We start from the raw sequence: 11236 nt of genomic DNA, 5'->3' as shown, positions 1-11236 counted from the left end.
GTATCCAATCCATCCAATGTATCCAATCCATCTAATCCATCCATGCATCCAATGTGTCCAATCCATCCATCCAATGTATCCAATCCATCCATAAATCCATCCAATATATCCAATCCATCCATCCAATGTATCCAATCCATCCATCAATCCAATGTATCCAATCCATCCAATGTATCCCACCCATCCATCCATCTACCCAATGTATCCCACCCATCCATCCATCCACCCAATGTATCCACCCATCCACCAATCCATCCATCCACCCAATGTATCCCACCAATCCATCCATCCACCCAATGTATCCCAGCAATCCATCCATCCACCCAATGTATCCCACCCATCCATCCACCCAATGTATCCCACCTATCCATCCACCCAATGTATCCCACCCATCCATCCATCCACCCAATGTATCCCACCCATCCATCCACCCAATGTATCCCACCCATCCATCCACCCAATGTATCCCACCCAATGTATCCCACCCAATGTATCCACCCATCCATCCACCCAATGTATCCCACCCAATGTATCCCATCCATCCGTCCATCCATCCATCCGTGTTCTTTTTCACTGCCATCTAGTGCTGCGAGCACTGCCCTACAACTTTTGCCTCTAATAATAATGAATAATAATTGTATCGATCGCGCCTTTAGCAATTTAATTTTATCCCCCCCCCTCAGCTTTATTAATCTTCTTTTTATCCATTATTTTCGCAATCTTTTGTTTTTGGTTCATTGCTTCAAAATGAGATCGTTTTCCTCAGATCTACGGTAATCTATATAATGCTCGCATGGTGATTAGAGGAGCGAGAAAGGAGGTAGTGGGAGTGGGAGTGGGAGTTTGAGTGGGAGTGGGAGTGGGAGTGGGAGTGGGAGTGGGAGTGGGAGTGGGAGTGGGAGTGGGAGAAGAGAGAAGAGAGAAGAGAGAAGAGATAGGAGGTAGGATGGATACAATGGAGATAAGGGGAGGGATAAGAATTCTGAAATATTGGAAAAAGCAATAAATATATGATAGAATAGATGATTAATTAATTTATTATTTCCTCCAGTGATGACGCACTTCCTGTCGCTATGGCAAGAGAAAGGTTTGCGCGCTAGAGGGAGTCAGAGTGCAGAAGGCCACAAAAGGCGGAGTCTGAGAAGGAAAGGTTTCAGGAAGAGTTAGATCGGAGTCGGAGAGAAAAGTAAAACCACCACAAGGAAGGAGGTCAACGAGAGCAGGAAGAGGTGTCCATGGCGGAAAACGAGGAAGAAGAAGAGGGACAGTTCCTTCCTCTCCCGGGCCCGGGTAAGTGCGCCCGTGCTGGGCCTGTTTAACCCCGAAATGAACCAAATGTTCGTGCTAACTACCTACACCCTCTCAGGTACAAACTCGACCAGTCCTTCCCAACAGGTTAATATTACCAAAAGAGGGTTTATTGGTCTTGAAAGGAATGGAGGGTCCATCCACGGGGTCCATCCACGGGGTCAATCCACGGGTCCTTCCACGGGGTCAATCCACGGGGTCCGTCCACGGGGTCAATCCACGGGGTCAATCCACGGGTCCTTCCACGGGGTCCATCCACAGGGTCCGTCCACGGGGTCAATCCACGGGGTCAGTCCACGGGGTCAATCCACGGGGTCCGTCCACGGGGTCAATCCACGGGGTCAATCCACGGCCCGGATATGAAGGGGATTTCCATTCGTTTTCTCTTCTGAAGAGACGGACGTGACGAGTAGGAAATGGCACGGCGAGGGGGCACGGCAAGGCGGGGGGGGGACGGCAAGGCGGGGGGGACGGCAAGGCGGGGGGGACGGCAAGGCGGGGACGACGACAAGGGGGAGCGGCACGGCGGGTGGGGGAACGTCACGGCAGTGGTGGGGGACGGCACGGCGGGGGGTGGCACGTGGGTGGGGTGGTATGGCGGGGGGGACGACGAGGGGGAACGGCGAGGCGGCACGGCGAGAGGGAATGAGGGGCGAGGCGCACGGCAAGGGGAACCGGCAAGGCGGCACGGTGTGGGGAAGCGCCACGGCGGGGGGCCGATGATGAGGGGGAACAACAAGGCGGCACGGCGAGGGGGAACGGCAAGACGGGGGGGGACGGCAAGGGGGAAACGGCACGGCGGGGGGGGGGGGAAACGACGAGGCGGCACGGCGGGGGTGAACGACGAGGTGGCACGGCGGGGGACGACGACGACGAGGTGGCACGGCGAGGGGGAGCGACGAGGTGGCACGGCGAGGGGAAATGGCAAGGCGGCACGGCGAGGGGGAACGGCGAGGCGGCACGGGGGGGGGGTGGAACGACGAGGCGGCACAGCAAGGGGGAAACGACGAGGGGGAACGATGAGGTGGCACGGCGAGGGGGAATGACGAGGAATGGCGAGGAGGCACGACGAGGTGGCACAACGAGGTGGCACGGCCACTCAGGGTGTCCGTGGTTGTGAGGGGTACGACCTTGCTGAGTTCTGAGGATCCAAGGGGAGTGAGGCCCTTCTCTTATTTTATTTTTTGTTTTGTCAAATGACTCAGAGATGGGACTTATTATTCCCATGGGGTGGTTTGGGTGGGCGCAGGTAGAGAGTTGACTTCGTTTCGGTCAGGCGGGAGGCAGGGCCCTTTCCCCCCCCCCCCGGTCAGGCGGGAGGCAGGGCCCTTTCCCCCCCCCCGGTCAGGCGGGAGGCAGGGCCCTTACCCCCCCGGTCAGGCGGGAGGCAGGGCCCTTTCCCCCCCCGGTCAGGCGGGAGGCAGGGCCCTTTCCCCCCGGTCAGGCGGGAGGCAGGGCCCTTCCCCCCCGGTCAGGCGGGAGGCAGGGCCCTTTCCCCCCGGTCAGGCGGGAGGCAGGGCCCTTTCCCCCCGGTCAGGCGGGAGGCAGGGCCCTTTCCCCCCGGTCAGGCGGGAGGCAGGGCCCTTTCCCCCCGGTCAGGCGGGAGGCAGGGCCCTTTCCCCCCGGTCAGGCGGGAGGCAGGGCCCTTTCCCCCCGGTCAGGCGGGAGGCAGGGCCCTTTCCCCCCGGTCAGGCGGGAGGCAGGGCCCTTTCCCCCCGGTCAGGCGGGAGGCAGGGCCCTTTCCCCCCGGTCAGGCGGGAGGCAGGGCCCTTTCCCCCCGGTCAGGCGGGAGGCAGGGCCCTTTCCCCCGGTCAGGCGGGAGGCAGGGCCCTTTCCCCCCGGTCAGGCGGGAGGCAGGGCCCTTTCCCCCCCGGTCAGGCGGGAGGCAGGGCCCTTTCCCCCCCCCGGTCAGGCGGGAGGCAGGGCCCTTTCCCCCCCCCCGGTCAGGCGGGAGGCAGGGCCCTTTCCCCCCCCGGTCAGGCGGGAGGCAGGGCCCTTTCCCCCCCGGTCAGGCGGGAGGCAGGGCCCTTTCCCCCCCGGTCAGGCGGGAGGCAGGGCCCTTTCCCCCCCCCCCCGGTCAGGCGGGAGGCAGGGCCCTTTCCCCCCCCCCCCCCGGTCAGGCGGCATGGGTTGGGGTGGAGGTAGTCCTTTTATATTCATTACTTTGAAGATGGGACTTTTCGATTCATTCGGTGAGGGGAGGTGTTGAAAGAACTTTTATTTTGAAGAATGGGACCTTTTGTTGACCATGGTAAGGGGCATGACCTCTTGGTCGCATATTCAATGCTGAAATCGAGCGGAGTTGATGGTGCCATCGCAAATCCCCACACTTCTCACCTAAAGCAAAGTTGAAAGATGGCAAAACGTTCCCCCAAGAATCACACAATGTCAAATTTTGAGTTCAAAATAATTTACCACCACTTTAAGCCCTGTGACCTTCATTCCCCACCCCCTGGGGCATGAACGTAGTGTCAAATCAAGAAAATCGTTACATATTTCGCGTGTCCGCCAATGCTGATTGCATATGTACATTTTCATTAAAAAATGTTTAAAATTTCGTACTTCTCCGCCCGTAATTGTATTTTTTTTTTGGTATTTGGCCTTTTGAAACTGCCCCAGGGGGTGGTACCAAAATGACACTGCCCTTGCACCCTCGTGCCATGTGGTGATCATAACTACCACGTTTGGTGAATTTCCGCCAAACCATTTAGGAGGAGAGAGTGTGACGAACGAACAGACGGAGCCGTTTACAATGTCCCCCCCCCCCCCGGTTTTGTTTTTGTAAAAGTATGGTGATAATTACAAGGCACTTCGCTCCTGAGATATCTGGTTCTTCAGCCCACCCTCAATAGAATCGAGTGTTCTTAGAAATTATCTTCAGAGGTGTTGAAACGCGACGGAATGTGGGGCGTGTTATTCTTCTTCTCCTTCTTGCTTTTGACAGTTTGGCTGCCGGGTAGCTATCATTTTGTTGGGGCGTGACTATGCCGCTGATTCTGTGCCCCGATACCAGTACACTGGTACTCATTTTGCCGACCTCGGAAGGACGATGGGCTGAGTCAACCCCACCCGGTGTTAATTCAGCGGCCAACGTTGCTTGAACTCAGGACCCTAAGATCCCAAGCCAGCCATCGTACACCGCTGAGCCAACACCAGGTGTGCCATTCTTGACATGAGGTTATTGACCAAGCTGTCCTCTGTGCAATCATTTGGACTCTTGATACCAAAACACAATCTGGTGTTTCCTGTGCAGTATTTTTCAAAAGCGTACAAGATGATGAACAACTTGTTAAGTTTTGCGTTGCATTTGCACCATTTTCATCTACATTCGTTACACTGCCCCCACCGATTAAACACCGTCCATCAGGTACGTAAAAGCGATGAAGAAGTTACATTTATCTCCAAATCTGTTCTCAGTAACGAATATGAACTATAATTGTATTCAAATGGAATGTGTAATTTCCTTTCTTTTTTTTTTTGTTAGGGTTAGAAATGGAACGTGTAATTTCCTGCACACCTAAGTTTCCTTCTCTGTTCTGCCTTGGCAAGAAGCATAACTTGTTAATGTTGATTTATATCTCGATTGGGATGAGCAGGTTTCGGTTATGATGTTGAAGATGAGGTGGATGATGAGGAGGAAGAAGAGGAAGACGTGATGGAGTCAAGTGAAGATGCTGTGGAATCGAGGTTGAACTTCAGCTTTGATGCTACGCTACCTGCTTCTCATGCTGTACGTAAATATTGAGCGATCTCTCCCTTCCTCTCGTTTCCTCTGCACCGGAGCACAGAGAGTAGAAAACACTTGTCCTACCCAGTCATCACCTCGTCGGTGCTTGCGGTGGAATTGGACCAGATATGCATTCTGAGTGTCGGCGCTTTGGTCCAAAGTGCCATGTCACGCAACAATCAGAGCTCAGGCCTATTTCCAGTGAACTAGTGAGCTGCATGAGCATGGCGACATGGCTCCACAGCATTGATCCAGCCATTTAAAAAAGAAAAATTCTTTCACCGAGCTGTGAATTGTTGTTGGATCAAAATGGCATGTAGCAGTAGTGAGTAAGGTGATGAAAGCTGGTTAAGGTGTCGTCATTGGTGGTGCATTTTCTGTGACCACTTTGGCCTTGCACTTGTCGAAGAGGTACTAAACAATGATAAAATATGAAGAGTGAAATACAGGTAGGAAGAGTTTGTTTGCTGCTTGGGGAGGGGGAGGTGGGTGATGGGGAGAGGGTACGTAGATGTTACTTGGTGTCAAACATTGCAATTGTATTTGAAGCAAAGAGCAGAAGGTATTTTGAATTTGAATTTCTATCAAGCACTTGCTTGCAATAACACATTCTCATCTTTTTATGTCACATGACTTGGAAAGCTAGTGGAAAATGAAAAGTGCTGTAGGAATGATTGTTGTTTATTTGAGGCTGAGAATTGGCCCTCTTGTCCAAATTCAGATACCTGAGAGAATTCCAATTCCCAAGTGCCGCACTCTTTACAGAACACCGGTACTCCCGAAGCAGTCTCTTGGCAAGTGTGCTGGGTGGTTTGCCGTTGCCTACCCAGCAGTCAGTCATGGGAGGGAATCATTCATTCAGGATGCCGAGGATAACTCACAAACTCTTTGGGAAGGGCACCGAGGGATATTTTATCGACCGCAAGCAACTGATGCTGGCAGCCGTCTCCTCTGGCTTTTCGTCCTTCCGATGGACGACTTGCACATTGATGCCTCGCTGTGCCTGTAAAACACCAAGATAACAGCTTGTCGCTGGGTCGAGATTAAAACCAAAGCTAGACACCTCAGAAGTGAGTGCACATATCACCAAGCTATCCCACCAGCCCTGAACACATGATTTGATGCAGCCAAACTAGACTTGAATACAATGTTAGCATTTCTTAATTTCGACCATCTATTATGTCCTGAAAGTCTGTTTGCTTTGCTTCTCGCTTCTTGGCACTCTGCTCACAGCCAGCTTCAGTGTTCTTTCTAAAATCGCAACTGAGACTTTCTCCCGTTCCATGACGACCTGTCCTTTTGCTCTATGCATCATTCTTTCCTGCCAGAAAATACAACACAGTAGCCACCGCTCAATTGGGAAGTCTCTTAAGTCGGTACTATATCTTGATTTAAGCGGTTTTCCATTAAACTGACATATGCGCTCGCTCATACACGTGACGAAACGTCACTTCTATGTTGCTTCGGTGCACATCATGAGGATGAGCAGTACAGTTATCCACCAGTAGGCATACTCGGCGAATTGTAGCTCTGACGTTCACATCCTGCTCCCAAAGCCACTTCCTGAAAGATGTGCCAAGTCATCCAAGTATTTTTATTGGAGTCAAACCCGACAGGGACCTTTTGGAAAGTACCTCTGCCTCTTACTCTTCCAAATGATAAGTGGCAACTTCTTCGTTTTCGACATATTTGTACAAACCATCAAGGTGACCCATGATGAACGGTGATCTTTCACCGGCTTACCACCAAGAAGTTGATTTTTTTTTTCCTTGATGCTCTTACCTGGAAAGCCCTAGAACTAAAGACCAGTATTATCAGCATTGAACATGTTGTGCCAGACCTTCCAATGGCATAGCCAACCTTCTGAGGGGTTAAATCAGACCCTTGCACAGCAGCCAACTACCTCGCTTTCTCCTCAAGAACTAGACTGGAGAGCCATGCTCCTTGAGCAAGCTGCAGCTGGAACCACAAATGCAGTGCTTTACCCACATTCTCCTCTATTCCCTTCCTGTGTTGCACTTTCGATCCTTGTTTCAGCTGTTGAATTTGAAAAGAATGTGGGCCTGGGTCTGCACAAGTCTGAATACTCAAGACGTAGATACTCCACACTTTTTCGCATCAGATGTTTGAATCACCTGCCGGTAACTCAAGGTTATTAAGAAGTTCAACTTTCTGTGACAAAGTTAAGTCTTAACATTTGTTTGAAGTCACCATGCTGCTTATGACATTTGCTGAAAGCAATGTCGCTTTGCTTATACAAATAATGAGCCCTGTGATGAGTCATCCCATGACATAATGTCTGCAAAAAGGACCTCCATCATATGACATGGAATTGTGTGATAATGATGTATTGTTATGAATCTGGAAGCCTTGTGCACACACACAGACAGACAGCCGTCCCCGTAGCTTAGTTATTTCGATAAGTGTGTGTTTCTAGTTGGGGCCCCCTACCTGTGTCTAATGGGAATTACATACATGCGCTGCGAAGTTATTTTGATAGTTAGGATTTGAATTGCATCCATAAATCTTCTTCGACAACAACAGCATCACCCTCACCTTCACCTCGCTCTGGCCGACACCATGGTGCCCGTGGTGGGCGGAGTTCAAGGAGGAGCCTCGCGGCGGTAAGAAAGGCGGTCCGCGTGACGTCACCATCCCCCCGGGTCAGTCGACGGACTTGCTGTTCGTTTTGGCCATTGGAGAAGGCGAAAAGCGATTCTGCGCACCAAAACCAGCCAATGAGGAAAGACATGCACCACGACATCAAGGTTCGGCTGACGGAGGGGGGAGTATAAAAGGTCAGGCTCCGTTTTTCATGGGTCGTGGTTTTTCATTTGGAAGGTGGTTGTTCTTTGGAAGGGGAGTTACTTAGAGAAGAAGTTTCTTTTGCAAGAGTTTCGTTTTCAAGCCTCGTCATCTTCTTTGGTTCGCCCGCAGCCAGTCTTCGAATTGCCAGTCTTCACCATGCCGGCCTCCATTCGCCGGGAGCCGTCGTGTGGATGCCTGGGCTGCTACAGGTCCGAGTCCCGCTAGCTCAACGTACCTGCCCGAGGCAGACAGGTCCGAGTGCAGGCTCTGGTCTTCAGCTTGCCTTTCCCTCTGAGCTGGAGGCCTCAATAATGGCTGTGGCCACGTGTGTGTGTGTGTGTGTGTGTGTGTGTGTGTGTGTGTGTGTGTGTGTGTGTGTGTGTGTGTGTGTGTGTGTGTGTGTGTGTGTGTGTGTGTGTGTGTGTGTGTGTGTGTGTGTGTGTGTGTGTGTGTGTGTGTGTGTGTGTGTGTGTGCGTGCGTGCGTGCGTGCGTGCGTGCGTGCGTGCGTGCGCGTGCGTGTGCGTGCGCGCGTGCGTGCGTGCGCGCCCCCGCCCGTTTGTAAGTAGAAATTGTGAAGTGCTTGCTCTTTGTACATTGCATGACTATATTCGATGTTAATTAACCTCCGCCATCGAAGATGGACGGAGGTTACTGTTTTCACCCCTGTCTCTTTGTTTGTTTATGAACAGTATTACGGAAAAAACTTGACGGATTTCGACGAAACTCGGTGGGGGGATTAGGTATGGTCCAAGGATCATGCCATTAGATTTTGGACTTGGTCCAAAGGCCAATATGGCCGCTCTGGTGGCCATTTTGAAAAAATATCTGAATTTTTGTTTTTGCATTTCTCCATGTTTTAAGTGATTTCCAACCCCAAAAAATAAAAAAAATTGTTAGAGAAAAAAAAAGAAAAAAAACCCAGAAAATTTTGCAACTTTTTTTTCAACAAAATTTCGATTTTTTTTTTTTATTTTTTTTTTTTTTTTGCATTTCTACATGTTATAAGTGATTTCCAACAAAAAACATGCCAAAATTATAATTGCGGCTGATTTTGGAACTTCAGGTGGATATACCCACGTAAAATCAATTTCTGTCTCAAGGAATCTAGTTATGACGAATTAATTGAGTATGTAAAAGTTAAAAGTAAAAGGGAAAGTTGCAAACTATAACTCTGTGAGCACTGTTGAGGGTCAAATTGAATGAATAGGATATCAGGTTCACTTAAGTGACCTAGCAGTATTGGCGGCGGAGGTTTTGCACTCTACCGAGTGCTCCCCCTCTAGTTCTGCACTGTGTCTCCCCTTTCCCTATTGTAAATAAATCCCCCGTTAAATGTATCAGCTCGTTTCTGTGTTTTCTTCATTGGTTTAACACGGTGCCTGTTGGGGAATTAAAGAAGGCCGTTGTTGCTGTAGTTGTGTGCATTTCGACCGACGGGACCTCGGTAACCACCCGCTCGGGTTGCGCATGGGTCGAGCACGAAAACGACTCGTCCCGTTCGAGTTCCGTCGAGGGTGTGAATACTCGGTAGTTCGCCACGTGGGCCTCTAGGTATTTTGAAGTTTGGCAAATAACCCTGTACCATGTGGTTGATTTATTGACTATTCACGGTTCTGTAAGGGACCCGTACCCTCGGAGTTTTCCGAAAGGTACGATCTAGGTTCCGGGTGTTCGGTAGAGGCGACCCTACTGCTCCGCTTAGTGGTCGTGCTCACAGCCGATACCCGGCCCACAACAATATGATGTGACAAAACAGACTTTTCAGTCAGCTGAAAAATCCCGATTAACCAAGGTTGCTTCCTGTTTAACGCGTAAACATAATGTGTGGAAAGACCCTTTCCGAGACCACGTGTCACTTTGAAGTGATGTTCCTCTTTATCCAAGTCTCGATTGCGCTGTGGCCACTGTACTTGATTGTTGTCATTGTTTAAGTGGTCTAACACCTTGATCTGCAGCGGTTTGGTTGGTTACAATTGCTAAGTTTGAAAGGAAATATAATTCTTCTTTCTTATTTTTGAACAGTATCTGGGAACAGACCTTGAGGAGTTCAGCGGACGAACGCTGCTCGATGAGGGAAGCATACAAAGTCTCCCTGTGCTTTGTGACACGTTCCTGCTGCTCGTTCCAGGCCAGACCCTCCCACTACACCTCTTCCGTCCTCGGGAGGTGACACTCATTCGTGGGCTTGTCACCAAAGATCGTACATTTGGTGTACTTGCAGAAGGGTGTGTAAAGGAGAATGTTTTTGTCTTGCAATGACACTGTGAATCCATTTCGGTACAATTTTCTCTGACTCCCATCTCCGTCTGTCCGTGTAGCCCAAGTTGGGCTGCCGGTGATAGCGGCCCGGCAACTCCAGCATTTGGGACAACAGCCGAGATCGTTCAGTGCAGCGTGGAATCTGTGCATGGCATCGAGACGGCAAAGCTCAAGGCCATTGGCAGACAAAGGTTTACCGTTCTGGATGTGCGTACTCAAGTTGACGGGTGGGTTGTTTTCATTGGCTTTTATGTTGAAGACTTGTATTTCTTTCGAGATGAAGAGGTACTTTAATAAATATATTTTGTGCATATAGTTTCAGTAAGAACTGCAATGGCACTCGGTGGAGCGCATACCTCCGCCAGGCTGAATAGTTTACCCTTTGTATCCCACTGATAGGCCGGATCTGGATCCGTACCTCAACCAAAATCGAATAGGCTTCTTACTGTTGCCTTCCAAACTCATCCAAACAGTTTTGTCATTCGTCCATAACTTTTTGTCCTGTCCAGTTTGGGTTTTTGCATCCGTCTTTTTGTATCCAGGTCATTGCTATGTGTAGTAATGGCTGATCCAAAGCCTTCTTCAATCCCTAATATGGTTGCTCGTGATTGCAGCATTGGTTACAAGTACAGTAAAAGTTTTTTTTTTTCTTTTTTTTTTTCCTTTTGGCTTTTCCAATTTTTACATGGAGTCGCCACGGTCATGGTTGATCACCTCACTCCATCTCCTCCTGTCAATCGCTCATGCTTCTTCTAAATCTCACGACTTCTAAATCTCTCACCACGGCATCCTTCCATTGGGTTTCTTTCCCGCAATCCCATCTCCATCACTCACCTCATCACATACCATTTCTCTCTCCTCATCACATGAGCAAACCAATTTAATCTCGTCTCGTCTACTTTCTTTGATGCTTCTACAATCCTCATTGACCCTATGATATCCTGGTTCCTAATCTTGTTCTTTCTTGTCACTTGTCACAGAGAGGAGTGAGATGATTTTTTTTTACTCTGTCTGCCTGCCTGACAGTAAAATATGATAGAAAATGATTCCAAACTCAAAACTTACTGTTATAAAGGACACAAATAATAAGCACGAGTAACTGATGTGACGTGTTCGATAAGCTGGTGTAATAG

At 50.1% G+C, this 11236-nt stretch overlaps 1 protein-coding gene across 1 annotated transcript in view; it reads left to right on the top strand.

The window, feature by feature from the left end:
• The first annotated feature begins 1062 nt into the window (after nucleotides 1-1062).
• CRBN (cereblon) overlaps nucleotides 1063-11236 on the top strand; it is a 65284-nt gene continuing 55110 nt past the window's right edge. The window contains exons 1-4 of the mRNA XM_085864231.1: nucleotides 1063-1290; nucleotides 4905-5038; nucleotides 9867-10069; nucleotides 10163-10330. Coding sequence (XP_085720357.1) covers nucleotides 1236-1290; nucleotides 4905-5038; nucleotides 9867-10069; nucleotides 10163-10330 — 560 coding nt within the window. The 5' untranslated portion in view covers nucleotides 1063-1235. The remainder of the gene's footprint in view (nucleotides 1291-4904; nucleotides 5039-9866; nucleotides 10070-10162; nucleotides 10331-11236) is intronic.

The sequence above is a fragment of the Eptatretus burgeri genome, chromosome 18, assembly GCF_056783735.1.
Source record: "Eptatretus burgeri isolate ZD-2024b chromosome 18, Ebu_testis_v1, whole genome shotgun sequence".
Classification (NCBI taxonomy): Eukaryota; Metazoa; Chordata; class Myxini; order Myxiniformes; family Myxinidae; genus Eptatretus; species Eptatretus burgeri.
Note: the sequence above shows the minus strand (reverse complement) of the source record. Positions and strands in the feature narration are given on the sequence as shown.